This window comes from Oryzias latipes, chromosome 8 (assembly GCF_002234675.1).
Source record: "Oryzias latipes chromosome 8, ASM223467v1".
NCBI lineage: Eukaryota > Metazoa > Chordata > Actinopteri > Beloniformes > Adrianichthyidae > Oryzias > Oryzias latipes.
The window spans coordinates 23,534,473-23,562,387 of record NC_019866.2 but is presented as its reverse complement, the minus strand read 5'-3'; the positions used below and the strand labels follow the sequence as shown (position 1 = coordinate 23,562,387).

The following is a 27,915-nucleotide window of genomic DNA, read 5'->3' as shown; positions in this document are numbered from 1 at the left end:
ATTTTGTTAAATTGAACCAAAAACCAAAATGGCTTTTTGAATTCAGCCTAACTACTTTTTAAAAAAAGTGATTTTTAAGACTAATATTCCTGTTTTTATTGTGGGATAAATAAATAACAATTTCCTGATATTAGAAATTAGTGAGAAGCTGCAGTACAAGAAATAAAATGCAGGTGGTCTTAACACGGAGCCTTGAGGGACTCCTCCGTCGATTTAATAGCAGAAGAAGAATGGGCATGAATAAAACAGAAATTATATATGTGGAATTATTGATAAAAAGTGAGGATTTTTTGTTTTTGCATCATGAATCCTATAAAAATAAAAAATGCCATTTTAAAATAAAAATGCAGGAGGTATTTCCTGAAAATCTTTTATTAAATAACCTCTAGGATCAAACCAATCCTGTCAAACATATTTGATCAACGAATGTCTGCATTTTCATTCTGTCTTTCATACCAGGGGGGGCTCAGAGTGAAGCAGCGCCTTGGATGGATGGAAAGGCGGCAGTGCAGAGTGGAGAAGGGTGGGGCCGGAGCCGCGGAACCCGGATGCTGATGCTGCCCGATGGAGAACAGGAAGCTCAGCTGAATGAGGAGTGAGGGAGGCGAACGGGGATGCAGAGAGCAAAGTAGGGCATCCTGTCAGTGAGAACCCCCCCGTGAGTGTGGATTTGTGGCTGTTTGGGAAAAAAACTGTTAGTATTTTAGGATTTATTGTGTGTTTTGTTGTTTCCAGGAAGCCTCGCTGCAGGCGGAGGAGATGCTGTGATAACGTGAACCGGCCAGGAGGGAGAGGCGTAGAGTGGAAGATGCTTGTTGTTCCTGGAAACGAGCGCTAACCCCCCCACCGCGGCTCACCGAGCAGCCCCCCGGTCCGCCGCCGCTGCTGTTCTGGGCGCCGCGCGCTCCTCCTGCTCCGCCCGGAGGCTGCCGGCTCCTTCACGCTACTCCTCTGTTTTTCATGATGGAGGGCTGGTAAGGGGGAGTTAGGGGTTGGGGGGATCAAAGTGTGCACCGGATATTGGAAAAGCCATTCTTCTGGCTGATGCTGCCGCGATCGCAGATCACAGCCTAACGACGCCGCATCCCCACAGACGCGCGGATCCTGACCTTCGCGAGGCCCCGCGCCACGGTGGAACCGGAATGAGTGCGGGACGGTGGGGGCTTTTCTGCAGGACGGGGGTCCCTGATATCGATCCGAGCATCAGCATGGAATCAGCGACGCCTCTCTGAGTTGGGATATTTGAGACTCTGCTTTTACGGAAATCAATCTCTGGCAAATGTAGGCTTCCTGTCCGGAACGGGAGCAGATTTTCTCCTCTTCAGCTGCAGCTGAATCAACTGGCTCTAAACTGTATAGAAGGGAGGGGGGGGCTTGAATTCACTTTTGGGAAACCGCCCCTTATCCATCCCCCGGTGAGTTACGCTCTGCGTAAAAAAAGGAAAATCAAATGGATGAAGACACTAAAGGAAACAGAGAAGAGGCACAAGAGTAAAAAGGACTTAGCGTGGGGGGTGGGGGGTGGGGGTCTGACCGCATGACAAGTGTATGGGAGTAGCCTACAGGGCCCGGCTCCACATCACGACCAGTCCTCCGCAGCCGCCGGGGATGCGCGGCGCCGCGTTTTTACGCGCGGAGCTGCCGTCTTGATTCGCCTCATTTCCAGGGATCTGTCATCTGTCAGGAAGAATGAGCAGCAAAGAAGTCACGACGGGCCAGTCCAACCAGTATGTGGGGCCCTACCGGCTGGAGAAGACCCTCGGGAAGGGGCAGACAGGTAGGAGCCCTCCCTGCTTGGTTTCAGAGAGAGAGAGAGAGAGACAGCGAGGTGGATTTCACACCGTTACACCCCAACGCAAAAATCACTCCGTTTAATATCCAGATTCTATGCTGTAATCCCTTTTCATTGTCTAAATCCTCCTGGTTTTAATCCCCACAGTCTTCTCGCGGGGTCTCTAAGGAGATTCAAGGCTCATTTTTGTATTTGGAGAGGATGGAGGCCTCCCTGCTGCCTCCTAAAACTGAGCAGCCTGTGTGACACTGTCAGTAAAGCTCTCTCAATAATTCATGACGTGCTTCCTTCCGGTTTCCACCATGATTCATGATCATCAAAGGTTTGCCTCCCGCAGTCTGACTGTCTGTGTGCCTCCCAGGGCTGGTGAAGTTGGGTGTCCACTGCATCACGGGGCAGAAGGTGGCCATAAAGATCGTGAACCGGGAGAAGCTCTCCGAATCAGTTCTCACTAAGGTACGGTGTGATTCTCCTATCAGTCCATCTCCTGAGCCTGTTAGCCACTAAGCCTCTCAATATGAAGCTCACTCTGCAGAGGGAAAGAGGCCTTTATTTTTGCCAAGAAAAGTCCGGCAGTGTGTTGGAAGTGGAGTGTGTGGGCACCGTGACTCCACTCTGAAGAATAGAACGGATTTCAGGCTGTTAATTAAGCTCTTTGGTGTGAGCTGAAACACAATCAACCGAAGGGAAACTTCTCTCACCTTCTTCATTCGAAACGGTGCTGCAGAGTTTCTCCTGTGGTTCTTGAACTGCATTCTGGGTAGCTTGTGCTGCTGTTGTGACACGACCAAACCTCCACCATGTTTGTCTTTTGTGCGCCTCTTTTGAGCTTCACAAAAGACTTTTATCAAGCTGCTTACATAGGCCTAAACAGCCTATTTAAAGAAGAGCACAAATGTAACATCAAATAATCAATGCCCCCCCCCCACCACCACCATCAACGTGGGGAGCAAATCAATGCTGTGCCGGGCTGCCATGGAAGACGGTTTTAGGTCATGTTGTGGACCACAGAGAGCTGTAACGACACACAGGAGGGGCTTTAAAAAGTCAAACTTTGAGCACAAAGCTGGGATTTGCATCAAAACGTTGACGTAAAAGGAATTTTCCTCCATCCTGACAGGATCTGAGCTGTAAGTGTTTGGCATAGTCAGCTGTTAAAGCTGAAACAGGAACCTGTAGTTTTTATTCTTCTCCAACTTCATTGTGTCTGGTCAGACAAAAGCAAGCTGAGAGCAGTGATCAGAGGAAGAGGTCCGGACGCCGGAACCAGACTCCGGGAAGCTAACGACCGCATCCCGGTGAAGAGCAAAGATGCCGGGACGCTGGTCTGCTTTCTGGACCGGGCCGGAGAACTTGGTTTGAGCTGGAGCTTCTCTTGTGTGTTCCCAAAACAACTGTTTGGCTCCCAGCTGACAGAAACTTGGTGGAGTTGAGAACTGCTTTGCTCTCCGCCTATGGAGGGGATTTGTCACTCCTCCATGAACAAACATTTTCCTTGTTGTCCTTGAATCCGGTTGGACGTTGCAGATGAACAATCCCAGAATTGAAGCGGTAGAAGAGCCTCTCCTGAAGTTAACCACATGTGGCACGGCGAGCCCCTGCCTCATTGGTCTGCCAGTGGGCATTTGCTAAACCTGAGTTAATGGAGGGGGGGGGGCTCTGAGGAGCTACAAACTCTCAGGTCACATCTGACGTCTTTGTGATGAAACCATAAAGTCATCTCTGTCTTTAGATTCTAGATTGAATAAGAAATAATAGTCTGCTAGAGACGTTCTCAACGTTTGACCTCCTTCCTCCGTCTCTTCCTTCCCTCTCCATGCACAACGACACGCTCGCCCTCTTCCTCCTGTCTGACATTTTCTTCTCCGTCTTTTGCAACCTTCTCTGTGCTCCTAACCTTTCTCTGCGTCCTCCTTCTGTCTGTGCAGGTGGAGAGAGAAATAGCTATTCTTAAACTAATAGAGCACCCTCATGTTCTGAAGCTGCATGATGTCTATGAAAATAACAAATACCTGTAAGTATGTCGGAATCTTGCTCCATTCTGCAAACTGATTCATTAAAATCCACAATAATAATAATATTAACGCTGCATTGCCTCTGGACTAAAGCTGAGATGAAATAAAACAGACTTTTCATCTTTCTGCTTATCTCCCAGTTATCTGGTTTTGGAGCACGTGTCTGGTGGAGAACTTTTCGATTATCTGGTGAAGAAAGGCCGGCTGACCCCCAAAGAGGCCAGGAAATTCTTCAGACAAATCATCTCCGCCCTCGACTTCTGCCACAGCCACTCCATATGGTCAGTGGACCCTCTGGCCTCTCGCCAGCTTGTCCTTCAAATGAAACCTTTGCTTTTTAGGAGAACGTAGTTGCAGGTCAACATAAAAGAAGAGAAAAGGAGGATGTGGACATGAATATTACTGCATCATGTCTAGACTTTCGCCCTGCTCCCTCCTCCTCACCACCAAGAACAGTGTAAACATCTCCCCAGTTCCTCATCATTACAATGTCAACACGTGTCAGAAGTATTGCCTCAAACTCCCGAAACAACCGAGCTCCCAGTGCAAACAGGCGCTGCAAAACGTGTGCGTTTGCAGCCGAGAAGGAACACAGAAGGTCTGAGCGCAGCTGTCTGTCTGAGTGTTTACATGTCTTTGTTCAGCCACAGAGACCTGAAGCCAGAGAATCTCCTCCTGGATGAGAAGAACAACATAAGGATAGCAGATTTTGGCATGGCGTCGCTCCAAGTCGGGGACAGTCTTCTGGAAACCAGCTGCGGGTGCGTAACCTCACCTTCTCGTCAAGTGTGGAGCTGAAGGAGTTTACAGACTCTGTTTTTCTCCTGCAGATCTCCTCATTATGCCTGCCCAGAGGTCATACGGGTAAGCGTCTCCCTTGTGCATGGTTGTATGAGTGTGTTTGCAGTGCGTCTAATCTTTGCCTGCTTGTTTCTCCAGGGGGAGAAGTATGATGGACGCAGAGCTGATGTCTGGAGCTGTGGAGTCATCCTCTTCGCGCTGCTTGTGGTAAAACGTTTTTTTTTTGTTTGTTTCATTTTTTAAAGTGATATAATTTCAATCAGGGGGCTGCATGTTGGCAAAGTGCTTAGCGCTCTTGCCTCACAGCAAGAAGGCCCCCAGTTCAAGTCCTGGCTAGGGGACCTGAACCAGAACACCAATGGGGGACCTTTCTGTGTGGAGTTTGCATGTTCTCCCTGTGCATGCGTGACTTTTCTCCGGGGACTCCTGCCACCGTCCAAAAACATGCTTCATAGTCATTGGTCACTCTAAATTGTCCACAGGTGTGAATGTGGTGTGTGATTGTGGCTCTGCGACAGACTGGCGACCTGTCCAGGATGTTCCCAGCCTTCACCTGCAAGTGGCTCTGGCTCCAGCAGCCTCGTGATCCCGAAAGGGACAAAACGGATTGGAGGATGAAGAATTTCCATCAGCAGCAGAGCTTCACAAAAATGTACCCTCGTGCATCTTGCCGTAGACTCCCCACAGACACAAATATCAGATGAAAAAATCCACAATAGGAAATAAAGTGATGGTTATTCAGTAAAATTAATAAAAACAGTCACTATGAGTAACATCTTAGACTGCTCCCCCCGCGACCCGGTCCGAGATAAGCGGAGGAAGACGGATGGATGGATGGATGGATGGATGGATGGATGGATGGATGGATGGATGGATGGATGGATGGATGGATGGATGGATGGATGGATGGATGGATGGATGGATGGATGGATGGAGTCACTATAAGTAGAAAGAGAGGGATTAAAATGAGCAAAAGCGAGACTCAAGCCTGCACGGAAATAATGTATTGTTTTCCCAAAAATTAGTTAACAGAATTTAATGTTAACAATATTTAAATCTTCTACAATTTAATGAAAAAAAGGCAGTTCTGCACAATTCATGACTTGTTTCTTTGCACAATTTCAACAAAAAATCTCAGAAAACTTCTTCCTTTTGGGCCAAATTTTAATTGTGAAATAAATTTGTCGACTTTATTTTGGGGATGGTGTGAAAAGTGCACAAAATTTTACGTTATTTTCATTTATTATTGTGAAAACTGTGTAATTGATTCTATAGAAGAACTGGACTGAGTGACTCTTTCCCCTGCTGTTCCAAATAGACGTCTATAGAGAAATCAAAAGCTGCTTTTTCATTCTAGTGGTCAGAATAACCATTCTTGCTCTGATACCTTTTTTAACATGATATTTCTCTTTTTTTCTCACATTGTTACTGTAGTTCAAGGTATTCAAGTTGTAAACTGACCAATCAGATGCCTCAATGAAAGTAGGTGGTCTCACGTTCAAAATGATAGACAGATTTTTTGTAGCTTGCTCTTAAGTGGTAGGGGTGTGGCCTTCCAACAAGCATCCTGACTAGTGAGAGTGGTCAGAGTCAACGTTTCTATAGCAATCGCTCTCACCAGTCAGGATGCTTCCAACAAGCATCCTAACTGGTGAGAGTGGTTGCCATAGAAACGTCAACTCGGGCCAATTACTGCTTACTGATGGTTTCTGGTTCCAACATGGCGGATCCCAAGACATGATTTGGTTGCAGCCGGAGTAAAACATTTTCTATGGGTGACGTCACAGTCACTCAGTCCAGTTCTCATGTACAACCAATGGGGGGAACTTTATAAAAAACTATCACTACTGGCAGCTTTCCTTTATCGATGTGCATCACATGTGAAAGCTTCTTTTGTCTACCTTTAAGTCCTAAAAACAAAAGGTATATATGGTTTCTGGGTCACCATGAAACGGCAAACAGCAACAAAAAAAAGGTTTGAGGCCAAAGATGTGAGAGCCACATCTGCAGTCTTTTCTAACGCTGAAATGATCTGACCAATCACTTAAAAGGAAAACTTTGTTAGAAAGAAGGAGGATGCCACTCACAGTCATAAGAAATGAAATATCGCTATGTTTTGTTAAACGTGAAGCATCTCTTTCCAGGGCGCGTTGCCCTTTGACCACGACAACCTGCGGCAGCTCCTGGAGAAGGTGAAGAGCGGCGTTTTCCACATGCCTCACTTCATCCCGCCTGACTGCCAGGCTCTGCTCAAAGGGATGATTCAGGTCGACCCCGACAAGAGACTCTCGGTGAGAACGGACGCAGTGTGAGAAAGGCTCAGCTTTTTGTCACCAAAACACCCATGTGTTCCTCTGGTGTTGTGTTTGTTCATTTTCGGGATTTTCTTTTTTTTAACAAAAGTTTTCATGAGACAGAAACACAGCCTGTTGCTCTAATGATTAGGAGAATTTTCTTTTGTTTTATTGTTTCCACTAAAACCTTAGTTAGATCCAAGTTTCTGCAAAACCAAATACTTCCAATTTGTTTGCCGACGTTTGTGCAAAGTTAGTGAATATTTACCACATTTGCATAGCATCTAGAATGCCTATGTACAACAAAAGCATGAACATTGTGTATTTGAGATAAATACGATGGGTTTTGCTCTTCTTAAAGTCCCACTCCGATCATCTTCTGATCTCTCTATAAAGCATTCACCTTTGATTTTGATTTGATTTGATTTGAAATGGTTTATTTCAAGCAATCAAATAAGAATAACACACAAAAACATTACAATCATCAGTTATACATTCATACAATGACCTATCAAACTGAGGATAATTAGACATATTTATAAATATTGCTTGAAAGGGAGTGGAAGGAAGCGAACTTCTATAATCCCACCCCGTTATACTATAACCATTTTATAACATGATTTATCATTATCCGGTTCCTAACTTTTATCAGACAGAATAAAGAATGATTAAGTATCAATAAAGCACATGACAAAGATTAATTACTTAAATTATTATGTAAAAATAATTATTTTAGAAATCAACATGGCAAATGCAGATCAGTAATTCAAAATATATGCAGATTATGTTACTTATAAAAGTCATTGATTAAAAAATAATACTATATCGGTAAAATAGACATAACACTGCTTCAAAAATCTTCAAAGCAAAAATGGTTCAAGTATCAAAGATCAAAGTTAAAATATTTGCAAAATTACATTAGGAAAAATCATGAATCAATTTTTCGATTTTTGGAGCAAGTGAGGTAATATCATTAGAAATCAATCAATTTAACCAGTTTCAATAATTGATTAAGCATTTTTTTAATTTTAATTTTTTAGAATAAGGTAATGCCGTGAAATAAAATAAAATAATTCATTCTGTCGAATGACCAAGGTTGGTATTCATTCTTCTGCTGATTAACAGCCGTTCTTCTAGGTTTAGACAGAGTTTATAGTTTTCTTTGATGTTATTTCTGCAGACATTAGATTAAGGTCCGTATCCTTCTGCGGCGCTGAAAGTTGAGGTCAAGTTGTCTGCAGGTCAGAACTTTGCTGAAAATCTATTCAATTATGATCATGCCATTTTTAGCCAAAATTGTAAAAAATCTGCGTCGTTTTCTGGGACATAGTTTCTGCAGCGCGGCAGGAGTTCATCAGAAACTCCTCTGAGTTGTGGGCGGGACTGTTGCCACGGGCAACCCCGCCCCCATTTCTCGTCATCCATGATTGAAAACTAGATTACCAAATTCAAACTTTTTCCCACTGCACTTTTCCTTCTGCTCCTGATTCACGACGATTTGATTAAGGAAGTACTCAGAAATGCAATTTCAAGCTCAGTTTTCTTTAAATATGTCCTCCATCACCAGGAAAGAAAGAGTTAAAAACACTAAAAACACCATTTTTATTGGAGTGGATCTTTAAGGCCCAACTCGCCAAATAAAAACCGATCCTTCTTCCTTTAAATGTGATTGACCTACGTTGACCTTCAGGTTCTAAAAACAAGAAAAAAGGTGAAGTAGAGATTTGGAGCAAAGAAAGAGCAAATGTTTTAGGTCTAAAGAAGCAAAGTGTCTCCTGGACAAGTTTCTCTGATCGCCCTTTAACAAGTGGGCTGGAGAGGCAGAGCGGGTTGAAGGGCTTGTAAAAAAAAAAGTCACAGGGGACGAAAGCTCAGATTTAATCAAAGCTGTAAGTTTGTTTGATGAGCTGTTGATTAATGGAGCCTAAAACCAGGTCAGACACTCTCTCTGCCTGTCTCTGCCTGCTGCTTTCATGCCCAGATCTGCAAAAATAGAGACAGATTTCACATCGTTGTGTCTATATGCAGCTCTGGCGTTAACCCACTTCTCCTCAACAGCAAAGAACGACAAAGGAAGCGCCTCCACTGTGTTTCATCAGCATATGAACGCAGGGGAAGCTTCCGCTTCATGCAGCTGCTTTTGCCTTCCCCTCAAGCAGACACAGCTTTTGCAGCAAGCCCAGTTTTACATGAAGCGCTGCTGCTCCATTACTTCAGCCCCAGGAGACGCTGATGCTAGTTTTAATGCAGGGAGGATCATGCAGCAGGAAGCGAGAGGAGACGAAGGGGCAGCTGCAGGAAAACTTTCCTGGAGGTCATGAAAATAGGAACTCACCAAGAACAGCAATTGCTAAAAAGAAAGCCTAATCTAAAATGCTTTCATTTGAATTTTATGGAACTTGTTTGGTGTTAACTACAAATGATTTTTTTAATATATGTTTTGGCCTAACAAATAAATGTTAATTAACTTTTATAGTTAAAAATGTCATTTCAGGTCTCTGAACAAATCCTTCTTTAGGTCAATGTAAGGCCTGTGGTGCAGGCCAGATGGCCTTCATGGCATTTTTCTGTCCGTGATGTAATGTTGTCCAATGTCTTTGTCACAGCTGGAGGCGATCCAGAAGCACGCCTGGTACCTGTAAGTACATTTACCCTTTTCTGTCTGTGTCCAAATCCCCCTTTGTAATGAATGTGGCTGTTTTTTCAGGATGCCAAGCCCAACAGTTATCATGGAAAAGTCCAATTGTTTGAAATTAGTGTAAAGAGATCCAAAACAAAAACCCCCTCCAAACTGTCTCACATCGTGCATCATCTGCTAATTTTCTGAGGATGTTGTACTTGCGTCTCGGTGCAGCATAGTCCTGATAAAACAACCTCAGGTGGGTGAACACTGATCTATTTTCAGCTGTTTCCCTCAGCCTCCTTACACAGACATGACAGAACAAAGATGAGGAAGAACAAAAGTGGGGCCTGCCTGAAAACATTAAGTGTGCAAAAGAAAAAAGTTTTAATGTTTTCGCCTTCATTTTTACTCATTTAAAAGTTGGGATTTGGTCTAAAATATGACTTTTCTTATTGTTTAACATTTTTTTTGAGAAAATTTTGTCTGAAGTTGTTTTAACTCAAGTGTTGGGAGCAGATTTCCTAGATGGGAGATACAACCCAACCACATTTTAGAGAAAAAATTACTGTAAAAATCCTCTGATGATCTGATTATGAAAATGACTGAAAAAGCAGCTTTATAAGGTATTTAGAATTGTCCACCTCTGTCCCAAACATGGACTGTATCTGAGAACTGGACTGAGTGAATGTGATGTCATCCACAGAAACGGGTTTACTTCTGGCTCCAAACACATGAAGTCAATTCAGTCGCCATTTTGGCCAAATCTAATTTGACTAATGGGTTGAATGCTAAAAATCCTTCAACCCATAGTTTTCCTGTTTCTCTTTCTTTATTCTAGTATCTTCCGCCAAAGTTTTTTCCGCTTAAATCCTCCAATTTTTCTGCTATTTTAACCATTGAACTATTAAATTGTTCATCTCTTTCAGCTTTTTCCAGCTATGACTTTTGCTCCTTCAAACCTTCTGAACTTTTCAAGACATTTCAAGATTTCCAGAATTTTTGCCTCCATTGAAATACATGGGGAATCCTTGGTGCAGAAGCTCCCCAGTTCTGGCATTTTTTCACAAAAATATATATTTTTGTTATTGTGCTGTTTTTTTACTTCATTTATGATCATTTAGTTATTTTTATTTTTTTACCCATTATTGTTACCCTTTAAGTTTCCTTTTCATTCAGCAATATAGCATTCAACCCTGCATTTTCTACTGGAACTGCAGACCCTTCTAGTATCTATTTCTTTTTTTATTGAAGTCCATGGGGTTTTGGCTTCCTGTCTGAAATGCCAGGGGAAGGGGTCACTCAGTCCAGTTCTCATTTACAGTCAGTGGTTCCTAATGATGGATTTCTAAACCCAAAATCCAGCCTCTGCAATTTTTCGTCTGCATCACTTCTGCTTCCAGTAAAAACAAACTTTCTTCCATCAGGGGGGGTCGTAACGAGCCATGCCCAGAGCAGCCTCCCCCTCGCCTGGTGTGCGTGAAGAGGATCTTGTCCCTGACAGAACTGGACCCAGACGTCCTGGAGAGCATGTACTCGCTGGGGTGCTTTAGGGACCGGGTCAAACTCACACAGGATCTCACCAGTGCGGAGTGAGTGAGCAGCTTTCAGCGAACGCCTCTTTGCTGGCTGCACAATGCTGAGATGCTACTGATACACAACAGAAAGGGATCCAAACAAAACCCAGGCAGCGTTTTCATACTCTGCTTTGTTTTGTTTTTTTCCAAACGGTGTCCCGTTCTATCTGTCAGCCTGGGCCAGTCATTCCTCACAATGTGTGGAAAATAAGTGGAGTTAAAGACCCTTTTCTTTCCTAATGATGGAGGACGCCTATTCGGAAAATTCAGCTTAAAATGACATTTTTGAGTATTTCTTGACTCAAATTGTTGTGAATCGGGAGCAGACAAAAGAAAAAGCAGTTGGAAGAAGAGCGTATTTGTGACACCACACGCTCCCTGCTCCAAGCTCTCAGCAACGGGGAGGGGAAGTGAGGGTGGGGTTGCTCCGTGCCAAAAGTCCCGCCCACAACTCAGAGACAAATTTCTAATGAACTCCTGCCACCTTGCAGAAACTATGTCCTAGAAAATGACACAAAATAATTTGATTTTGGCTAAGAACTGCATAATCATAATTAAAAGACGACTTTGAAAATGGATCAACAGATGAACAGAGTGGGCAGGGCTCGACATAGCCATTTGTCCGCTGGCCCGGTCCTGTTTTTCGAGCAGTACGGACCACAAGACTTTACTTTTCACTTGTCCGCTCGGGCCACTAAAATATCTAACGGTTTATATATTCTTCACCTTTTTCAATAAAGTAAATTTTGCGAAAACGTGTAGATTTACCTCGTCTTCATAATTTAGTTTTTCTGCTAGTCCTGTGTTCAGACTTCAAGGGTTTCTATGGGAAACCTTTGATCACTTCTCTTTCTCTCCCGCCTGCGCGCGCGCGGCTTTCACTGCCGAGCACCACGCGGCACGCGCTCACTCAATTTTTTTTTTTTCAAACTTTATTGAATGTAACAATTCAATACAAAACAATGTTAAACAGCAACAACGAAGGCACAAGCCAGTGGGTTATTACAACATTTGATTATAAATCCAACACCGTCACTGAAGAGAGACTGAAGCATGTCAGAGATGTGGAAGACATGGCAGGAATAGAAAGGAATATGTTGGATGGAGTAGTTGGTATAATTAGTAGTATGGACAGCAAGATATTTAATGAATGCATTGAAGATGAAACTGTATCCACTAAGCTTTAAGCTGAATGTCAAAGAATCAAAGGCAACTCCAAATACCTGAATCTCAGACTCAAATGCAGTAGAATGTTAAACTACTTAATTTTGTTTTTCTTTACAACACTGTAAGCAGTAAGTATTTCTAGTTAGCTGAATGATCTCAGTTAGACCTGCACAATATGAGGAAAACTCGCGATATGCGATATCAGAGATTAAAATTGCGATAACGATATAATTTGCGGTATATAAACAAACAGCAAAATAACCAAATAACCATTCCCAGTTTAAAAATTATACTCCAAATGACCCACGTTGACATAGGTTACAAACATCTATCATAACAGGGCTCCATCTGATTGGTCAACAATGTGAAGGCGTCCATCCGATTGGTCAAATGCATTAAGGGATTTATTTGATTCGTTAAATGGTTCAAGCTGCCATTAGATTGTTTTAACACATTTAAGGTTTATGATTTATTGCGATATTTGCCGTTAAAAGCACCATGAAAACTTCTGAACTAGTGTTACCTACTACACTGTAGTGCTCTCCTCAAAACATCTGAAACAGACTAGAGCAGATTTAAGTTTGATATGGTCTATTTTCAGTCATTGAAAAGTGTAGAAATAAGTGATGTCACCAGAATGCACCAAATTGCACCATATTAAAAGTTTCCGGGGGGGCATGCCCCCGGACCCCCCTAAAGTTGCAAGCACCTGCGGAGCGGCGGGTCCCGCTATGCGCAGTGTCGGGCCAGTAACTTTCAGGCAGGGCCAGTAAGTTTCAAAAACTACTGGCCCTGTGGGCCAGTGCAAATTTCTGGGCTATGTCAACCCCTGGTGGGTCTTTGATAAAATCACTTGTTCATTTTCTTTTTGACTAATTATTTCAGTTTTAGGATCATGACATCAGTAAAACGACTGCTACTTTTAAAATCCAGCACAAGATGAGCTTTTTGGCTCTGATCTCTTTGTTCACATTATTAACTTTAATGCCACTGGTCTTTGTCATTTTCACTAATTCAACAAAAGATACTGACGATTTACACCGTTAACTTGCATAAAATTACTGACCACACAAATGCCACATGGCTTCCTCTGATTGAGAACCTTTACTGTCCTGAGTGAAGCATCAAAGTCCAGAAGAGTCCGGTCCAGCAGGTCGTTTAGTTTGAAACTGGCATGACAGTCACAGCTCTAAGGTGTTTTTAGATGCTGCTGCAGAACTTCAACAAGTATTTTTCAGGTGTCCAGTTAAGTGACAAAAGCCTTTGAACTGATAGTCTGTTGGGCTTTAAGGATTATCTCTTATGCTGTTGATAAAGATAAATATAGCTATGACTGTCAATGCAGTTTGACATCTTTCTTACATCAGAATGGGATTTTCTGGCTTTTCTCCATTTTTTGCTTCACTTTTTGATGTCTCTTGTCTTTCACACCTTTTCATTCCTGGTTTGTGTCTCACTGTCTGCAGAGAAAACCAGGAAAAAATGATCTACTACCTTCTGTTGGACAGGAAGGAACGATACCCCAGCTGTGAAGACGAGGACCTACCGCCCAGAAATGACATTGGTAAACGAAAACTAATGGCTTCACAAAATGTAAAAAAAAAATATTTCCACATGCATTCATGCTTTCTGTTGTTGTTTTCTCCAAAGACCCCCCCCGGAAGCGAGTGGACTCGCCCATGCTTACACGCCACAGTCGCTGCCGTCCAGAAAGGAAAAGTTTAGAGGTCCTCAGTGTCACTGATCAGGGGTCTCCCACCCCGCCTCGCAAGGCCCTGGACACAAACGCACACAGTCAAAGGCATAAACTTAGTCCACTGTTTCAGCTATTGACTGTATATGAGAGCTGGATTGAGTGGCCCCTCCCCCCTGGCGTACCAAACAGGAAGTACCCGCTGGCTCCAAGAGGCCAAAATCCCAAAGACTTCTATGGAGAAACATCCATTGGTCAGAATAACCATTCTTGCTGCTCATGATATTTATATTAGCTACAAACCGGCCAATCAGATGCCTCAATAAATGTAGGTGGAGCACGTTGAACGTTCAAATCGTTTGATTGACAGATTTTCCCGAGCCCACTTACAAGTGCTAGGACTTCCAACAAGCTCACTCCTAAATTGTCAAGAGTGGTTGCCATAGAAACAATGAATCAGACCGACCCGGATCAATCACTGCTTACTGACGTTGCCTGGTTCTAACATCCCTACCATTAAAAAATACTCTACTGAGTTGACTTAATTTGGTTGGAGCCAGAAGTAAACCATTTTCTATGGGTGACGTCACACCCACTCAGTCCAGTTATCAGTTACAGTTGGTTTCAACACAACAGGCTTGATTTTCTGAGAAGCATCAAGGTCATTTTTAAAAGTTAATGAAATCAAAGAAACTTTCTTCTGTCCTCTGAAGGTCTCGCTCAGTCAGTGGAGCATCCACAGGTCTGTCCTCCAGTCCTCTCAGCAGTCCCAGAGTAAGAAACTCTAATTCTTTCTTTTGCTCTCACCCATTGCCATTGAACAACCTCTGGCAAAAAGTCAAAACCTGAACTTTCATGCCAGAGCTAGGTAAAACAAATAAACTAATGGTAAAAAGAAAAATCCACTGAAAGACTCAAAGTAAGCGGAGCAAAAATGTCAAAATAAACAGACCCACAACCTCATTCTCTACTTGTTGCTTTATAAAAAGGGCCAGGTTATGTTGGTATGAAAGGCAGAAAATCAGTCAGGAAGTAAATAATCAGTTTCTCTGTGAGTTTCTCTTCCTGTTGTGTCTCTTTGCCTTTTTTTGAAAATGTGATGCAAACAAAAAGACGTCCAATCATAAGCTAGCTGCTACCAGGCTGGCTCAATAATTGGCTGAAGGTGAACCACAGTCAGGGATGTGTTCACAAAATATATGATCATCTTTTGATTCACAGCACTTCAAACGATATCCGCATAAACTAAAAAGACACTTTTATTAATCAAAAAGAACAAAACAGTCTAAAAGACCCAAATGATTGTTTGTATGTTTGAAGCTGTTCTATCAGAATTTGTTTTTGTTGCTTAGTTGGAAAAATGAGTTTCTAAGATACGATACAGTTGGACTGCGTCGTATCACAAACAAGTTAATCCAATCTTATATGTATTAATTCGTGGACCATATATCAAGACGTACGTCGACTCTTGAGAGAGGGAAAGATACACAACAAAGCATTGGGATTTTGGTCATCAAAAGGCAATTTTCCTGTGTTTCTAAGCTTGTCCTGCTTTTCCATCTTGCCGTCATGTTTCCATTACGTCCTCGCGTAGACGTCTGCACGAGCAAAACCTGAAGCTTGTTGAATCCCCATAAACACATTTCATGACCATTGCCTTCTGTCTCATCTCTCCACATCCCTTTCCATCTCCCCCCCCCTCTGTCAGAGTCCAGTCTTCACTTTCAGCCAATCAGAAGTCACCTCCGCCTCTGCTCCCTCCTCCAAAGACCCCAAACCAGGAAGTGCCACCACCCCGCGGGGCGTCCATTCCACGCCCGACTCAAAAACCCAGACTTTGCCTTCAAAGGGTCCCGCTGAACGACCCCATCTCCATTCCATGAAGTCCCTCCCACTCCAAAACCCCCGCTCTCCTTCCCCCTCTCCCTCCCCCATCCTCTCCCCCATCCCACGCTTCTTCAACTTCCCGTCTCCGTCCCTCTTCAAGTCCAAGAACTCCTCCTCTAACTCGTCTGCCGCCCCTGTGTCGCAGGTCACGCCACAGGGCTCGCCGCTGCCCACCCCGCTGGGCACCCCTGTGCACCAAACCCAGCACCCATCTTCCACCACCCCTCCCTCCTCTTCCTCCTCTTCCTCCAGAGTGGATGGAGGAAGCGGGGCCTCTCTGACGCCAACCCCACCCCCCAGTCCTGGCGGCAGCGGCAGTTTGGCAGCCTCAGGCTCCGCCCACTGGAGATCGCGGCTCAACTCTTTCAAGAATAATCTGCTGGGGTCCCCGCGCTTTCACCGCCGAAAGCTGCAAGGTGAGTGAAGATTCAGAGGGCGGGGCCAACAGTCCGTCATCTCATCATTGATGAAGGCAGGTTAGAGTCCAGGAGTAATGCTTTTGTAGAAGTTTATGCGGCCCAGTGGTCCTGTGGAAGGTCGTGGGTTCAAATCCAGACCACGTCACACCAAAGACTATAGAAACGGGACCCAATGCCTCCCTGCTTTACACTCAGCATGAAGCCAAACCAACAAATGGTTCTCGAGCACGGCTGTGTCTGCAGCTCACCGCTCCCCCAGGGGAGGGGTCAAATGCAGAGAACAAATTTCACAGACCTACGTGGGGGACCACTAATGGGACTGTAACCTTATCTAAAGTAGAGAAGAACCAGGAGCTTCTGCCTGCAGATGAGCAACACCTGACAATGAGACCAAAGGTTCGTCATGGACCCTCACTGCCCTCTCTGTTTTGTTTTGTCAGTCCCCACGTCGGAGGACATGTCCAGCTTGACTCCAGAGTCCAGTCCAGAGTGAGTACCTGAAGCTTTCTTCCTTCAGTTTTCATTTTGAGTTCTTTTATGTTTGGACTTGTCTTTTATTCATTTCCATGCTTAGGAGTTTTTTGGCCTGATCCCATTAATATTCCCCTCCCCTGAAGGTATTTAATATACATGTAACTTAAAAGAAAAACTCCTATTATTTCCTATGTATTCTTGAAACATGTGACTATTATTTATGTTACTATTAGAATGACCTTAGCTGGGTTGGGGGTTAGGAAGAAGGTGACCAGTCTTTACATGAATTTGGTTTTGAGCTGTTCAGAATCTTTTGTCAGTTGAGAATTACACATTTTATGCATATTTTACATAGTTTGTACGCAATTATTGTGCAAATCTTATGCAATCGTGTTTCATTTTTGTATGCAAATTTGTGTCTTTCCACGACCGTTCCACATATGTCTAACAGACTTTTCATGCATGTACCGCCGATGTAAAACTTTTATACGTATCATGTGATAAACTACGTAGCTGTCACACAAATCACTAATAAATTGCATATAAACAATAATGAAGCACGGTTCATGTTCTACGTTGGTTTGCGTGTTCCTCGCGTGGTTTATTGGTACTTCTTCCGTGGTTTTCACTTGGTTCTTTCGTGGTACATCTGTGAAAATTTCACGTAAAGACCAAAACTTTGCTCACTTTTTCCACGTTTATTCACGTATGACCATATTTTTATCTGTGCATTATGCATAAAATGTACACAGTGGCTGTGGGACATGGCTTTAATTTGAAGTATTGGCTGGAAGTGATGCACAGAAGTCATTCACAGTGCAAAAAAAAAATCATGAACTTTTTTCACCTTATTTCCATAGATGGATACAGATCAAACACACAGTTTGTTGAAATTCTGACCTTCACTCAACTGAAGTTTTCTGTCTCACCTGCAGACTGGCTAAGAGGTCCTGGTTCGGTAACTTCATCAGCCTGGAGAAAGACGAGCAGATCTTCGTTTTGATCAGAGACAAGCCGCTCAGCTCCATCAAGGCCGACATCGTCCACGCCTTCCTGTCTGTGCGTGCAGTCAGCTTTTACTGCAGACGCTCGATCGGGCAGCGGGTTCAGACCCTGACTCGACTCCTCTGCTGTGTCCACAGATCCCCTCCCTCAGCCACAGCGTGTTGTCTCAGAACAGTTTCCGGGCAGAGTACAAGTCGTCTGGCGGCCCGTCTGTCTTCCAGAAGCCTGTCAAATTCCAAGTACGACTGTTTTTTTAAATACAAGTCAAGCTTCCCTGCAATACTAACATCTAATAGATAAAATATGGCACCAAGCATTGCTTAAGTGGATATCAGTGTTTTTATACTGTTCTGTTTGACCTCCCATTTAAAAAAAAAAACCACAGTCTCAGAGGTGGAACTCAATACGGTAAAAACAATTTAACTTGTTTGTCAAAAGAGCACATTTTATTACTCTTTATGCCCACCGTCTACCCAGACAGAGCAAAGCATCGGCTAAATACAAAATGCAGCCGAAACTAAAAGACAGCATTTATTAAACATAAAAAAAAAATGTTTACAATTGTACAATTTTTTTGTTTTAATACATTCTGCCCCACAGTTATTTACTTTTTCATTATTTATACTTTTTTTAATTTGTTTGTATACCAGTACTTATCTCTGTGTGCAATTTTTTTAGCATCTTATTTTAAAAATATATATACACTTTTGTCTAATTCTTTGTGTTAATATAAATAATGAATGAAAACAAAGATTTCATGAGGAATAAATGATGCTATGAGTGTAATGTTTAAACATTCTGGTTTGAAGCCCTGCTGTGCACTGACCCAAGCTGCTTTTTCATCATGGACGCCAGCCACAAGGTGGTGGTGGAACGTTTCATTATTTAACACAAACAGCATGTACAAATCATAACCAAAACAGACAAGAATAGTGCACTGCTATCTGCTTTTAAAGCTTATGCTTTTTATTAAGTTTTATCTAAAGATTTTCACAAAAAAATCAAAACTGTTTCTGTGGGTAAGAAAGTCGTAGGCACGTATGCACAAATGTATGCACAGACACAAGTTATTTTTCACAAAGAGCTTTGTGCAGAGGAGGATTTTTTTGTGTCCCACAACAAAAAGCCTGGATTGTTTTAAATGTTTTCTTCTTTTTCTCTTCAACCTGCAGGTGGAAATCGGTTTCTCTGAGGGGGAGAGAGAACGAGAGCGGGAACGAGCAGAGAGAGACCGCAGAAGAGAGATGGGCCTCTACAGTGTCACCTTCACGCTCCTGACAGGTATGTGGCGGACAGAAACGCATCTCCTGATCCGACCCGGATCAGCGCTCTGTGGTGCTGCAAACCTTATCCATCACTAACCACTGACTCTGGGAGGGGGTTCAAATCATTGACTGTATAAGAGAACTGGACCGAGTGACTCCTCTCCCCTGGCGTTTCAAACAAAGAGTACTGATACCTCTTTTTAACATCTTCTTGATAACTGACCAATCAGATTGCTCAATAAAAGTAGGTGGTCCCATATTTGAAACATTTGGCAGACTTTGTGTAGCCCACTTTAAAGTAAAAGGGGTGTGGCCTTCCAACAAGCTCACTCCTGATTGGCAAGAGTAGTTGCTATAGTAATGTTGGCTCAGACCGTCTCAGACCAATCACCGCTTACTGACAACGTCTGGTTCCAACATGGCGACATCGGTATCACAAAAATGGCGACTGAATGACTTCATTTGGTTGAAGCTGGGAGTAAACCATTTTCTATAGGTGACGTCATTCTCCAGGTCCAGTTCTGAGATACAGTCGGTGGTTCAAATTCCTATTTCATCAAACTGTAATCCATTACAGATTATTGTTTATGTTATTTCAGAGTAATCCCCTATCTTATAACATTACTGTCTTAGAAATGTAATACGTTACATGACTTCTATATTACTTTGAATGCTTTCTATTTAACAACTCCAGGACTGTAACATTAAAGTCTATTTTAAAAAGTATCACAAAGAGTTTTACATTTAGATATGGGGGCTGTGATGTAATAATCACTAAAATTGTTGTTTATATTTACTAAAGTGCAAGCCCGGAAAAAAACAACTAAGAACTAACACTTGTATCACTTTAGTCTATCAAAAAGAAAATATAAAGTTCTGTCTTTAAGAAAAAAAGTAATAACAGAGATCAAATAGGGAACCAATAAAATGTGTGGCTCAAAGACCAAAGAAATAACTCTGCAAAACAAAAACAGGATTAATTACAACGCAGCGCTCATCGCTATGCCTAGATGGCCAGTGTCCCACCACATGGTGCAGCACTGTTGACCTCTGATTGGAAGATTGCAGATTCGGTTCCTGCTCTGAAATTTCTTTGGGCAAGTCAATGAACCCCACATTGCTCCTAAAGGTTATAGGTTAGCGCCTGTCTCCTGCAGCAGAGCCGCCGTCAGTGTGTGATTGTGACTGTAAAGCACTTCCAAGAAGGTAGTGAAGTGGTGGATAAGTACACGCCATTTCAATTCAATTCAATTCAATTTTATTTGTATAGCCCAAATTTACAACAACAGTCGTCTCGATGGGCTTCGTATCGGTGATTGAAAAAGTTAAACATAAAATCAAAAGGATCATGAATACGTAGAGTTCAATAGTAAAATACTAAATTGAACTAACAAACTGACTAAGCTATACTGGATCCTTGCCCTTAGACCCTCCTTCACCGTAAGGAAAAACTCCTAAAAAAACAGATTCTGGAAAAAACGAAGAAACCTCAGGGGTGCCCACATGAAGGAGGGATCCTCCCCCAGGACGGACAGGCGATTTACCAGAACTCTTAGAGAATAATTAACTTATCTAACCCTTCAACTACATATTTAAAGTAAAAGATGGAGTTGGGGGGACAATCGGGGGCGTGGGTCGAGCCGGAGACAGGATCCACAGCCAGGTGTAAGAGCAAGAGTAGAGACGAGGTACACGGCCAGGTACAGAGCAGAGACGAGCCAGAGACGAGGTACACGGTTAGGTACAGGAGCACATTTACCTGCCATTATAGCATCTAATTAGCAAAACACACCTGATAAAAGTACCCTAATCAGCAACAGGTAGGGGCAGAAGAAGCTTTAACTAAAGTAAACTGAATAATAGTTTACTTATGGTTAACTAAACTAAACTGAAGGTGTTTTTGTGAACCTGAACGGGAGATTTAGCTCAGTAAGTCGAAACCATTTTATTTGTTACTAAAATGTCAATAGTAATTCATAACACTAATTAGGCTTTGCAAATAGTAACATGATACTGTAATAAATTATTTTTGTAGTGAGTTACTCTCAGCACTGTCCGTGGTGCTGTAAAAGTGGTGTCTAACTGCCCCCATAAAAATAAGTGAAACAATTTTTACATTTTGCAACTTTTCTTTAAATAAGCAAAAAAAAAAGATCTAAATGAGGTAAAATAAATGGTCTTGAGAAGTATTCTTATTTTATTTTAAAAAATTCTAGCTATTTAGACATTATTTTGAGATTATTTTGCTCCTGAAAAACTTTCCCTATTAGATTATATTTATAATTGCAAGACAGAAAATAAGACAGTTTGTTTGAAACAAGGGTCTCTTCACTTTCTGAAGATTCTGATTTTGCAGTGAACACGGAGAAAAGATCTTTTTTTTCTCTTGTTAGTGAAAAAAAAAGTCCCTGAAAGTTCAAAAGAAAATAAATCAACAAATGAAATTAAACCAGTTCTTTTGTGTTGCTCCTGAACAGAATCTTTGGAAAAATAGATATAATTGTGCCGTCAGTTGAGTCTTTTCAGTGATCAATGAGGAGATTTTTTTTCTTTTCTTTGTCTGTTGGTTTAAATTCTTGAAAGCAACTTTCGAAAATGTCTTTGAAGGAAGACAGCATGACATGCTGACCTGAAATATTTGTGTGTACGTTTGGCTTGATTTAAATGAAAGAAGAACTCGACGTTGGTCTTCCTGGGAGTCAGATCAGGATCAGCTTTTAGTGGCTCTCCATCGATTTATCGTCTGTCCAGACTGAGGATTTTGTCAACTCAGAACACATTTTATTTTTCTTTTGTATGCTTGTGTCCCATTCCGACCATATTTTTGATCTGTTGTCGTCAATTAATTATAAAAAGTGACATTTTTAGCCAGTATCAAAAAACCTGTCATTTCTAAAACATAGTTTCTGCAGACCGGCAGGAGTTCATTTGAAATTCGTCTTGTGAGCAGGACCGTTGGTGCAGAGTAAGCCTCCTCTGACTTCCCATCATCCCTTTGCTCACACTCTCTCCCGCTAGCTTACAGCCCCTCACACCGCCAAGCTAATGTTACCAGTGCAACAAAAACGGCGAGCGATATCGGAGCTATCCAGCCACACAGTTTAGATCCAGATTCCAGCTCAGACCAGGAATACAAAGATTCATGGATTTAGTTGTCTGACAGTGGATGCATCAGAATGGAGCGGAGCAGGGAGACTCTGGCCGTCCCATTTCAGTTGCTGCACCACAGCTGAGAGCTTTTCAAACCGCTGGTTTTGATCTGCTCCTGATCCGTCACAATTTGAATAAAGAAATGCTCATAAACCACATTCAGTTTTTTATTCCTTTATATATGTACTCCATAATGAGAAAAATGGCATGTTCATGACACCATTTTCATTTGGGTGGGTCTTTAAAAGGTGTAAACTTAACTTCCTCACTGCATTTTTCATTCAAACTCTTCTTAGGACCCAGCCGCAGGTTCAAGCGGGTTGTGGAAACCATTCAAGCTCAGCTCCTCAGCACCCATGATCAGCCCTCAGTGCAGGCACTGGCTGGTAGGGTTTCACACACACACACGTGCACAGACACAAGGCCGCACAACGCCATAGTGCTTTGACGGCCCCGCCCCTCCGCCTTTTCTGCCACAGATGAGAAGAACGGCCAGCTTCCCCATCAGCCCAGCACCCCTTCACGCCAGAACTCGCGGCGTTCGGAAAGTGGGTCGGAGCGGGGAGAGGCGGAGCACGCACCTGACGGGGTGAGTAGCAGCAGCAGCGGAACCATCCTACAACGGCGAGAGTCGGGAAAAGACAAGACCAGACTCCTTTCAGCCACCAACGGGACGCCGTCTGTCTCTTGAAAAGAATGTTGCGGAAGAGAAGCTCGGACCTTTTCTCTTCCTCCCTCCCACCTTCGTCCTCCCGTTCCCCAGATTCCGCCACTTCTTTCCAGCCTTGGAGTCAATCAACTGGAGGAAAGATGGAGAATTTTCCCTGATCTTACATGGGAATGTGATGGACAGCCTCCAGAAAGGCTGCCTTTAGTAAAAACATGTATTTGTGGTGACAAGTTGAATGGAAATCTTGTCCATGAAAAACTTTCTACTATAAAAACACATAGAGTTCACCTTTGGAAACAAACCAAGAAAGCACACAACATTTCACCAGATGGATCGGCGGGAACGCTTAACTCCATCAGAGTGGTCCCTGAGGACAGCGACCGGTGAAAAAGGCTTCGTCGGCACCAGTCTCTGCTCATCCACCGTCTGCACCTCATCACCTGGAAGTCTTCTGTCGGGTCTCCTCTTCATCAAACCTGTGTCTGTAAAAGACAAAAAGCAAAGTGGACTGCCGCCATGAACGCTCAACAGAGCTTTTACATGGTCATCTGAGAGGTGGAACAAAACAAAAAAAAGGAGAAGCAGTCTGCTGATAACGCAGTCCAGTGCATTTCAACATAAGACAGGCCACATTGTCATGAATGCATAAAGCCCAGAAATATGTCTGAACTACACTGACAAAGCTATGATACCATATTGCCTTTAAAGGGGGTGGAAAGGTGGATGCTTCCCCAATAACGTTTGGAGGCATGTTGGAGGAGAGGGAGGTGAATGCATTGGACAGAAGGCTGCATGATTCCTCAGAAGGTGATGACCAGGAAAAAAGAGATGAGTTGGCTTTAACTACAAATGTTTTATTTTACTTTATTCCAACGAGCGCTGACATTGTCACTGTAGTTTTTCTTTCCCTCCAGACTGGTTGTGCATCTCCAACGCTTTCCTTTAGTTGAAGGCTTCAGCTGCTGGATTTTCCACACTGAGCTGAGCGATCAGTTAAGCCCTTGCAGTGAAAACAGTAATCCTCTGATGCAGATTCTACAAATCAGCTACGATTGTTAGCTCTCTGTTGGCTGATTTGAAAAAATGTTCCTGGGTCTGCAGAGGAAACTTGGGTAATGTTCCTACTTCTGCTTTCTGTGTTTGCGTCACTCGGTCCAAATAGTTTGGACAGCAGCTGAAGTGTCTTCACTTAAGCTGCTGCTAACACGGATGTGATTCCGCTCTGGGACAACATTTTGTCTGTTTTTACTAAAAAAAACGCGGTTTACTGAAGCTTTACAGTTAGTGTAGTGATCATTGACTGTAGAACTGGACTGAGTGACTCCTCCCCAAACAGGAAGTACCCACCAAAATCCCATAGACTTCTATAGAGAAATAAACAGCTGTCACTCTGTCATTCCATTGGTCAGAAGGATCATTCTTGCTCTTTTTTAAAACATTCTTGATAATCCTCATTTCTTCTCATGATATTTTTTCTTTATAATAAGTTATTCAAGTTATAAACTGGCCAATCAGATGCCTCATGTAGAGTATGCAGCCTCACATCCAATGTTCAAAGCTTTTGATTGAAAAATAAACCCGAACCTGGGGTTATTGCCTTCCAACTCCCCTGATTGCTGAGATTGGTTGCTATAGAAACGATGGATCAGACCAAATCGGACCGATTTCTGCTCACTGACGGCGTCTGGTTCCATCCTGGCGACGTCCATGCCGCGCTAAAAATGCCATGGGAACTATTGACTTCATTTGGTTGGAACCAAATTGGTGATGTTACCGTCGCTCAGTCCAGGTCTCATTTACAGTCCACGTCATGCAGCTGGTTTGAGAGGCTAGGGGGATGATTAAAGAGCGTTCAGAAAATGCCCATCATGAATCAGAACAATGGTCCGACTTCTGACCACGAATGATCAGAGGTCGGACCCGTCCCAGCTCTTTAAATCAAAGGAGTCCCGTCAGGCAGCAGCACGGTGCCGCTCTGCATACTTTTTACAGCAATTTATTGCAAAACAGTTCAGAGAAATTCCACTTGTCAAGTTGGAATTAACATTTTAAGGCTTTCTAAACACTGATGAACAGAGTTCTGCCCGTAAAACTCTGTTGGAATTCCTGTTCCTAACACAGATTCAGCTATTTTTTTGGTTGAATTAACTCATGAATGTCTGGATTACGTTGTCAGAGTTGTCGGCAGACTGAATCATCTCCTTTGTCCTGTTGGCTTAAGGGGATAAAAAAATGAAACTGTTGAGCTCCTCTTCTCAGAAATTAGGTTCAAAGCACAAATCAACCATCTCTTGATTTGACCCTTGGTTAATTAGCTAACAAATGCACTTTAAAAATCTGTTATGCAACCTGAACCCAAACTAAAACGGCTTCCGTCTTTTATGGAATAAGCCTGAACAAAGTGCTACAGGAAACTGTAAACTGAATCGGAGTCTCCTGGATGAATGTTAGCAGAGTGAACGTGTTTATTTCCCTTGTTGGAACAGTTCTGATCAGGTGAGATTGGATTACAGCTGTTTTTATTGCTGAGCGAAGCTGCTTTTACCTCAGAATTCTGTATCTTCTTTGCCACAAACCCAACTTTTATGTCTGTGGTCTTGTCCTTAGTTACAAACACATTCATCACAGCACAAACAAGAGAAGCTACAGAATTTGGGATCATCAAAAGACAAAAGCTTTCTTTTTTCTTTTACTTTGACCTGAAATAAATGGCACCAATCTGCATAGTGCTGCAAATAGTGCTCACAAAGTTGACTCCTCTGCTGCTTAAGTTCGAGTTCGACTGGTCCAGATTATAATTTGGCAAGCATTCATTCTTGTTCCTCCTTGTTAATGCTGTCTCCTTAAATGTGATTCAAAGCCACAAACAGGACCAGTGATACGTTTTCTCGTGTTCTTTTATTTAAAAACGTAAAGAGCTCATATTTATTGTTTTTTGTGAATATTGTGAAAGGAGCAGAAACCAAACCTCCATTCAGCCTCACACACAGCTAAAGGCCTCATTATTTAGCTCATGTTGACATGAAAATTGTTTTTATTTTTCTTTGCAAAGAAGGAGTAAAGGCAGAAGCTCTGGATGTTAAAGCAAATGCAGGTCAGACAGGAGTCATGAATGTTCAACTGGGGTTTGAGGGGTTTCCATCCATCACTAGGCCATTTTCTCTGTACTGGAACGAAGGCTTGGAGGATTCCTGCCTGCATGCAAGAGGGAGAAAAGTCAAAACATGATGTTTTTCCTCATGACGGGAACAGAAAAGGCTGCTTCTGTCCGCATCCACTCGGCACCAAGTAAAAAACGGAGAAGCTGCCTCTACAAATCAAAATGTTCCGTTTTTAGTCTTCATTCATCCTGTCTGTGTTCTGCTCGGGTTCTGTTTTTCGTCACCAGAACAGTGGTCTGTTTAGAACTCTGGTTCTGACCAGCTGGATTGGTCGGGTCTGCTGTAAAGTGCTGATCCAAACTGAGCTGAGGCAGATTCAGACTTTTTCTTTTAAATCTTCTATTCACCAGAACTTCCTTCTGTCCTGTTCTTGTTCAACTAGAACTTGTCCTGAATGTAAAATGGACACGAGGACGAGAGAAAAAACCCAAAATGTTTTGTCTTTTTGTGCAGTTTAGCTCTCAAATGTCCACTTGAAGACATTTAGGGGATGGAAACTCGTGTCTCTAACAGTTTAGACCCACCGTTTGTGTCTCTGCAGACGTTAGGTCAGCATTTGGGCTTCTCACCTCAGATCAAAATTCAGATTAGCGTGGGCTCTGTTCACGTCCTCCACTGGACCGAATGTCGTGGAATGTCACAAGCATGCTTGATCCACATCCAGCCAGCATTTTAATCTTCTGTGTTCATCCACAACCAACAGCCGCTCCCATCTGTTCATCCAGTCAAATGGGCGCTTATGCAGAAGAGGGATTGCCACAGATTTTCTCAAAGTCTCAGCCTTCGCTGCTCTGCAGGATTCTAAAAACACAACGAAATGGCAAAACCACTACATTTACTGGGAGGACTTTGTGTGCTTGAGTGTAAAACAACTGGTTATAAAAGGTTTAGCATGGAGCTTTGTTTTTCTGATTATGCAGAAAAAACAGGAAGTTTTCAAAACTCATTCTTGGGATCATGCTGGATACAAGAAAATGTGCAGACTTTGATTGAAATTGAAGCCCCCCTCTTTGCACTTTACCGTATTCAGCTAAACTGAGAACAATGTCAGAGTCGTCCCTTCATGAACATTCATCACAAAAAAAACCCATCCTGCCGTGGCTTTTCTTCAAAGGAGGTCTGATCCGTCCTTCAGAATGTTCTGTTGATGTTCGCTCTGTTTTGGAAGTTTTCTTTTCACTTTTTGTTGCACCTTTTGTGCTGTAATGGTCGATGTAAAAATGACAAACGCTGTTTGCTCTCTTCCTGCCCGCCACGGGCAGACGAGTGCCGTCAAAGGCTGCGGCCTTGCAGTACAAAGTCATCAGAGGACAAGGGATTTTCTTTTTCTTTTCATCTGTTCTTTAAGGGTGGGCTCAATCTTCTCACATGAAATGTCCGACGGGGAAAAAGATCAAACAAAGAAGGAGGTAAATATTTTCCACCCCAGTCCATTTCACCTCTTTGTATTTCCATCCTTAACCCAAATGCACATATTCTACCCCTTATATAATCACCTGACTTGTATTCCTTTCCCACACTGCATACCTCCATGCAGATGCTGTATACGTTTGCATACGCGGTGTACCTCTCTCTGTCTCCATTGTATGCCATTCATATCTATGTAGCGCTCACTCTTTTATTGAAACTGTAGTCACCATTAGAGTTCTTCTATTGCTCATTTTCTGCAGTTATAACGGTACAGGTGTAATCTCTACTGCCCATTTACCCCCCCCCCCCCTCCCCTCCCCTTATTCATCCTCACCCCTTCCACACATGCCTCCCCTCTCCTGCTTTTCACAGAGACGTTTTCATGTTTAAAAAGGGGGGAGGGAGGGGGGAGAAGCAGCTCAAGTGACTGTACTATAACTCCTACAAAGGAAAAGTGCGCTATGATTATTATTGCCTGTAAGAAATACCGAACAATAAAGAAAAAATGGAAAGAA

The 27,915-nt window shown here is 42.9% G+C and overlaps 1 protein-coding gene across 3 annotated transcripts; it reads left to right on the top strand.

Moving 5' to 3' along the window:
* Positions 1 to 352: 352 nt before the first annotated feature.
* On the top strand, positions 353 to 27,915 carry LOC101166800 (serine/threonine-protein kinase BRSK2-like). Of its 3 annotated transcripts, none has more exons than XM_023957801.1 (21): positions 353 to 658; positions 736 to 1,777; positions 2,154 to 2,248; positions 3,721 to 3,806; positions 3,948 to 4,088; positions 4,452 to 4,568; positions 4,638 to 4,671; positions 4,747 to 4,815; positions 6,753 to 6,899; positions 9,509 to 9,540; positions 10,950 to 11,114; positions 13,733 to 13,830; positions 13,917 to 14,067; positions 14,673 to 14,733; positions 15,668 to 16,262; positions 16,706 to 16,754; positions 17,675 to 17,798; positions 17,882 to 17,983; positions 18,917 to 19,025; positions 22,456 to 22,545; positions 22,639 to 27,915. In XM_023957801.1, the coding sequence occupies exons 2-21, from the start codon at positions 1,690 to 1,692 to the stop codon at positions 22,848 to 22,850; spliced, it is 2,565 nt and encodes an 854-aa protein (XP_023813569.1). In that variant the 5' UTR covers positions 353 to 658; positions 736 to 1,689; the 3' UTR covers positions 22,851 to 27,915. The 3 variants fall into 3 exon arrangements, with proteins under 3 accessions (XP_023813569.1, XP_023813571.1, XP_023813570.1); XM_023957803.1 differs by having other exon boundaries at positions 355 to 658; positions 15,992 to 16,262; XM_023957802.1 differs by lacking the exon at positions 353 to 658 and having other exon boundaries at positions 715 to 1,777.

Excerpts from the sequence above, each read along its gene's own strand:
- LOC101166800 (XM_023957801.1), top strand. The coding sequence starts at position 1,690 with ATGAGCAGCAAAGAAGTCACGACGGGCCAGTCCAACCAGTATGTGGGG. Across the intron at positions 4,816-6,752 it reads TCCTCTTCGCGCTGCTTGTG|GGCGCGTTGCCCTTTGACCA; the intron begins GTAAAACGTTTT and ends ATCTCTTTCCAG. Across the intron at positions 11,115-13,732 it reads CAGGATCTCACCAGTGCGGA|AGAAAACCAGGAAAAAATGA; the intron begins GTGAGTGAGCAG and ends CACTGTCTGCAG.